This window comes from Podarcis tiliguerta (assembly GCF_965153285.1).
Source record: "Podarcis tiliguerta genome assembly, chromosome: 12".
Lineage (NCBI taxonomy): Eukaryota > Metazoa > Chordata > Lepidosauria > Squamata > Lacertidae > Podarcis > Podarcis tiliguerta.
Window position 1 is genome coordinate 23707209 of NC_139545.1, and position 6000 is coordinate 23713208.

The 6000-nt window shown below is 45.3% G+C and overlaps 1 protein-coding gene across 9 annotated transcripts in view; it reads right to left on the reverse strand.

The window, feature by feature from the left end:
- The window catches only part of TAX1BP1 (Tax1 binding protein 1), a 35366-nt gene extending 31963 nt beyond the window's left edge, over positions 1-3403 (reverse strand). The window contains exons 1-2 of one of the 9 annotated variants that reach the window (XM_083404870.1): positions 3267-3399; positions 1649-1753 (exon numbers count right to left, since the gene is read on the reverse strand). In XM_083404870.1, the coding sequence (XP_083260996.1) occupies positions 1649-1671 (23 nt within the window). In that variant the 5' untranslated portion in view covers positions 1672-1753; positions 3267-3399. Of the gene's footprint in view, positions 1-1648; positions 1754-2668; positions 2737-2905; positions 3020-3058; positions 3124-3200 lie in introns of those variants that run through there. The other 8 variants (XM_083404871.1, XM_083404872.1, XM_083404874.1 and 5 more) reach the window with 8 other exon arrangements.
- Positions 3404-6000: the final 2597 nt, after the last annotated feature.

Sequence of the window (6000 nt, forward strand, 5' to 3'; positions counted from 1 at the left end):
AAAGGTAGCTTGCCAATGAATGCCTGTTGCTGGGAAGACACCTGTTTTACCTTCTAACTCTGACTGTAAGCTTCTTGGTGGCAGGTGAGTAGCCAATGTGGGAATCAGGATGAGGACTACATTTGTTCTGATCCAGGCATAGCCAAGGTGATGTCTTCCAGATACTATGGCCTGCAATTCTCATGAGCCCCAGCCAGCAAAGCCTATTTTCAGGCATTATAGGCACTGTAGTCTGCAACACCAAGAGCACCACATTGGCTACCCAGAGATTCACTCCCTCCATCTTGTTCCTCATTAAAGACAAATGCACATAATGACTTAATGCAAAGTTATCTCTTACAATACAGTTTTTATAGTGAAAACCTCATTACCAAAGCATGATTAGGAGTGAAGTGGATGCTACCCTATGCTAGCAACTGTGGGATAAAGAACATTAGACTGCATAACTTAGCCAACTGTTGTGTACAGGAATATTCACAAGGTTACTAAGGTAATGAGCACTCCTGAGTTGAGTCAATACGTAACGGGAAGCTTATTTTAAAAACAGTTTTTAATAAGACTCCTTTCTGATAGTCACAAAAACAGATTGTGTTTATCACCATGTCTAGGCAAACATCATTAGTGGGTGGTATTGTTGCCACAATCTCAGCTATGCAGAACATGAGACCACAAAAAGCATCCATAACATATCTGAATCATCATATTCACACTGAAAAAGGGAGTTTATCATGAACTAACTGGTCTACATATACAAGAGGCTGAAAAGCAACTCTTCACCATGTTTACTGGTCACTATCCTCAGACTCCACTGAGGAATGACACAAAAATTCCCATAGATTCATAAAGTTATGTATCTGCAGGAGCAAATCTATATTTGGACAGACATGCCTGCAGAGCTTTGACCAGAGACCTTCTATTTACTATGCAAAAGGCTCAAATCCACTTATGGGGGGATTTTCCCCCTTCCACTACATTAACAACAAAATCCTGTACCAGTATACTCAGAAGTCAGTCACATCAAGCACAATAGAGTATAGTCACAAGATTCAGGCATCAGGATTGAAACTTCATTGGCATCACAAGACTAGGGACCTTCTGTTAACTCACTGTTATGACTGATCAGTGATTATCCTGTTTCATTAGAATATTTAAATATGAATGAAACACCCTTTGCATTTTATGGCTTTTAGGCCTTGGTAATTAGAATTCTCTTCAGACACATGTGTAGTTCAAATGGAGATCATGTTTCATGTGCTTGATGAAAAGGGTTCTGCTCAGTGGTAGTTTATACCACAACAAATCTGTTCTTTGATGCCATAAAACTTGTTTTATGGGATCGTAGTGCAAAAAAGACAGGTAAATAGTTTTTTATGAATGTTGTTCTTAATATCAGAATTTCCTATAAAGGACATAAAGCTGAACATTTTTTAATTCTGTGTTAAAGAAAGATATGGTTTATAATTAGTTTTTGTATTTCCAGAAATACCTCCATTGTGTTTTTATCTCAGCATATTTGTAAAACTTGAGTCCCTAGCCCAAGGCAATAATCTAACCTGATTAACTCCACAATAATTTCTCTCATTCTCTTAAGAACAATCTGCAAACAAGGGTTTAATACCATGCCTTCAATAAGAAACATTTTTTGTACCTTTTGAAGAATTCTTGCAGCATCCAGCTTTAGGAAGCTTTTTGGCATACTTCAGAAGCTTGCATATTAAATTGGAAATGGTAGCTTCATCATTGTCACTTTGGTCTGGAGGGAATAGTATGCCTCAGCATTAATACTTATTTGCCATAGTATTCCACACACCATGGATTGTGACTATCTTCCTAAGAGTTACTGTTTAAAGCACTCGATGTCCTCTTTAATAGAGCAGCATCAACAGTGCAACCTACTATCGATTATCTATTCAAGAACCACCTTTTTTTGTTTCCATTACAAACAGGAACACTGAAAATGAATGTTTTTCAAGCTCATTCAAGACCAGCTTTCTAAAGGCAATAAATTACCCCAAACATTTAAGTCAATATTTATCTAAGAATTCGTATTTTTTATTTTTATTTTTTTTTAAAACCCTTCAATAGCTGCTTACTCCAAGGGTAAACAACCACTGTGATACACAGTAGCAATCCTACCTTAAAGATACAACGCCCGCACCACCTCATGCAACTCGCAGTTTAAAATCTATTCCAACAAGCAAAGGTGGCTACTCTGTCTGGAAAAGTCATCTAGAGCAGCAGTATTTCTACCTGTCATTAAACAGTAGTCAAAACTGATGTGTTAAGTACAAAAATCCCGCAGGAGTTTGCAAGCAGCTGCACGTCAAAGCTGGCAAAAGCGAAAGCTGTTCGGGACCTTAAGAGGCCGCTTGTTTACACAGATCACAATGAGCGGATCTGATGGGAGGAGCTGAACTGGAGGCAAGAGAATAGTGCTAACAAACAGAAGCAGAACGTACTGGGGTTTTATTTCCTGATAGAGATAATTGCATATTATTGCCTCCATCGCCAGGCGAATTTAACCTGACCTTTGCCCCTCTCAAAGCTATTCCACCTGCAGGCGGGATGGAACGGAATGCAAAAGCGCTTGACACGCCCTTCCCCCAACGCTCCCCCCCCCCCCAGTTGCGCAGCAACACTATTACTTCGAAACCGGGCTGCCCCCTACCTAACTCCCAAGTAGGTCCACCTGCTCAACTTCTTGCGCTGCTGCCATTTCCCCTTCTCTGCAAGCCTAACCTGGCCAAGCCGCCGCTCCTTCCCTTAAGCCCCTCGGCGCTTACGTAACACGCGCCACAGACATCAGATTAAGCAAAAGTGGAATTTCGACGCGGTTCTTGCACAAGCCCCGCATCCCGAACGAATCGCGCGGCGCCGCATTCGCCACCTTCCCTCGTCCTCTTACCCTCGTCCTATCTCAGCGTAACCTTGGAACCCGGCGCAGACACGTTCACACGACCATATCCCCGCCGTCGCGCTGCAGCCGGCGGTACACTCGCCCCCGCGGCCTACGGCCCACCGCCCGCACCGTAAGCAAGGGACCCCGCCCCCAAATCACCTCCACAAGGGCGACCGCGCGCTCCCCCACACAAACACGCAACCTCGCCTCCGCTGTAACGCGGACCAACGGACGACACCGCCCCCGCCCGCCCCCCGCGAGTGTCACTGTGACGGAGGATACCGAGAGCAGGTAACGTTACCCCCTTACGCGCAACACGGCCAGGAAAGGAGTTCGCCGCGGACGCGGGGAAGACTAGGCCCCTCACCTATCAGAGACGCTGGAGGCTTCAACAACACAGACGCACGGCCGCCATTAGTGCCTCAAGAGTCCGGCCCCCTTCGCGCGCGTCACTTCCGGCCTCCGCGCGCCCGAGCGCCTCTCGCGCTCTCCTCACACGTGACAGCCTCGAATCCTAGTGCGCACCTGCCGCGTCATCCTTTTAGTCTATCTTGCTGATAGCCAGTTCTCACAGCCCGCCGAACGTGCCGCCCAGTCTTGTCTCCTGAGCGGATTCAGGGCGACCAGTTAGCTCATACTGTATATGAGTTGTGGAACTGGAAGGGAGCCCCAAGGATCATCTAGTCCAGTGATGGCGAACCTTTTAGAGACCGAGTGCCCAAACTGCAACCCACTTATTTCTCGCAAAGTGCCAGCATGGCAATTTAACCTGAAAACTGAAGTTTTAGTTTAGAAAAAACAACTCCTACATTAACATCTTTTGTCCTAAAAGAAAAACAATAGCGGAGCTTTCAATGATACAAATAACTTGTAATTGAAAGGCAAAAGTTTGCATTATCCTTGTTTGGGAAATAATGAAAAAGGTAATTACTTTCAGACAACATGGCTGTTTTGATAATTTCCCTTCAAGAAACTCTTCTTTGGGAGATTTCAAAGTAGAAGCTGAATGGCCATCTGCCATGGATGCTGTAGGTGAGAAGAGTCAACTTGAGATCCCTGCATCATTGGGGGGTTGGACTTAGATGACCCTTTCCCCTTAGCTTACCTTCCAAGTCCCAACAATCCTGTGATTCGATGGCCAGCCCGTCAGGTTGCACTTCTAAAGCCCACTCGTGCGGGAGGGAACAAAATGCTGCCGGGCTTACTGGCAGTTCTGCACCAGTGGAATGGAGCATTCATGTTTCTGCTGCAGCCCACAGGTGGCAAACTGGCTATGCGCGCATGCACGGCTTTACTCTGCACTCACACTGCCCCTACAAACTCTGTGCTCGGGTGACAGGACGCATGCCCACATAGAGAGTTCTGAGTGCTGTTCGCCATCACTTATCTAGTCCAACCCCTGCTGCGATACAAGAATTTCAACACCGGACCAGACCCTGCAAGTGCACACCCTCCAACATTTCTCCGATGAAAATAAGGACGCCCTATTCTATAATAATAATAATAATAATAACAATTTTATTATTTATACCCAACTGGGTTGCCTAACCACTCTGGGCATCTTCCAACATATAGCAAACACATAATAAAACATTTCAACATCTGCCTTCAGGTATCTTGAAAAGGTTGTATAGTAACGTATCTCCTTGGCTTGGGGGCCGCATTAACTCCATATCTTCCAACATTTATCTGATGACAATTGGGGCATCCTAAGGAAAAGCGGGACATTCCAAATCAGAAATGGGGACGGCATCTGTAAATCCGGGGCTGTTTCTGGAAAATAAGGACGCTTGGAGGGTGTGCAAGCGTGCTTGCCATTACTGTGGGGGCTGCAATCCTGGGCCTGCAGAACCATCCTGAGGGGAATGGTTCCAGGGGCCATATCAGGCCCACAGAGTCGTGAACGAGCTCTTCAGTATACCTGAAGGAGCATCTCCAACCCCATCATTCAGCCTGGACACTGAGGTCCAGCTCCGAGGGCCTTCTGGCAGTTCCCTTACCGCGAGGTTACAGGGAACCAGGCAGAGGGCCTTCTCGGTAGTGGCGCCTGACCTGTGGAACGCCCTCCTATCAGATGTCAAGGAAATAAACAACTATCTGACTTTTAGAAAACAATTGAAAGCAGCCCTTTTTAGGGAAGTTTTTAATGTTTGATGTATTTATCGTGGTTTTAATATTCTATTGGGAGCTGCCCAGAGTTGCTGGGGAAACCCAGCCAGATGGGTGAGGTATGTTTGTTTGTTTGTTTGCTTTGTTTGTTTAGAGTCTGTCAGGCCAGTGGCAGACCTTGGGGTCTCAAATTTCAACAGCACCCTGTACTTTGAGACAACCCTGTGGGCTGTGCTACCTAACTCCAAGTAGGTCCACATGCTCAACTCCTCGTTTCCTGCACTGCAATTTCCCCTCTCTACAGGCTAACCTCACCAAGTCACTCTTCTTTCATTCAACAAGGGGGCAAAGTAGGACTTGTGAGGGATGTGGCTGCAGAGAAGGTGTAACCTGAGGAGAGTGCCAAGAGCTAAACAGAGATGCCTGAAGAGCCAGGTTTGGCCCTTGGACGTAAGGTGCCCCACCCCTCTACTATAGATACTAAGGATATTGACAGTCTTTGAGTTGCTGATACGGTGCTTGAGCCTTTTCCATAACCTTTCTTATTCTTTATTTTCACTAGCTTTTAAGAGCCAGTATGTGAAAACTTTTGTGAAAACAAATTTATTTTGCCACAGAGAGTGTTGTTTAGTTTGGGATGTGTATTTTTCTGAAGGATTTTGTTAATTACTTCTTTATGGTTCTCAGCTCTTCATCAGCAGACAGCACCTGTTGGTTTAACATCCTCAAAGCAGTGAAATGGAATTCAGAAAATGGTGAGGCAGAACAAGAGATCTGCTTGTTAACATTGGAGGAGACAGGCAGGAAAATTGACTGTGACAGCAGGCCAGGTGGAAGCGTAGGTGGATGGGAGTCATTACTCTGAATAATCATTCATTATCCTGGAACTGGTAAAACAACAGATCAGAGCCAATAACCCTAAATGTTTTGGATGTTACCTGGAACTCCCAGGGCAAGTATAACAGGACTTTAAAAAATCCAGATAACTTAAA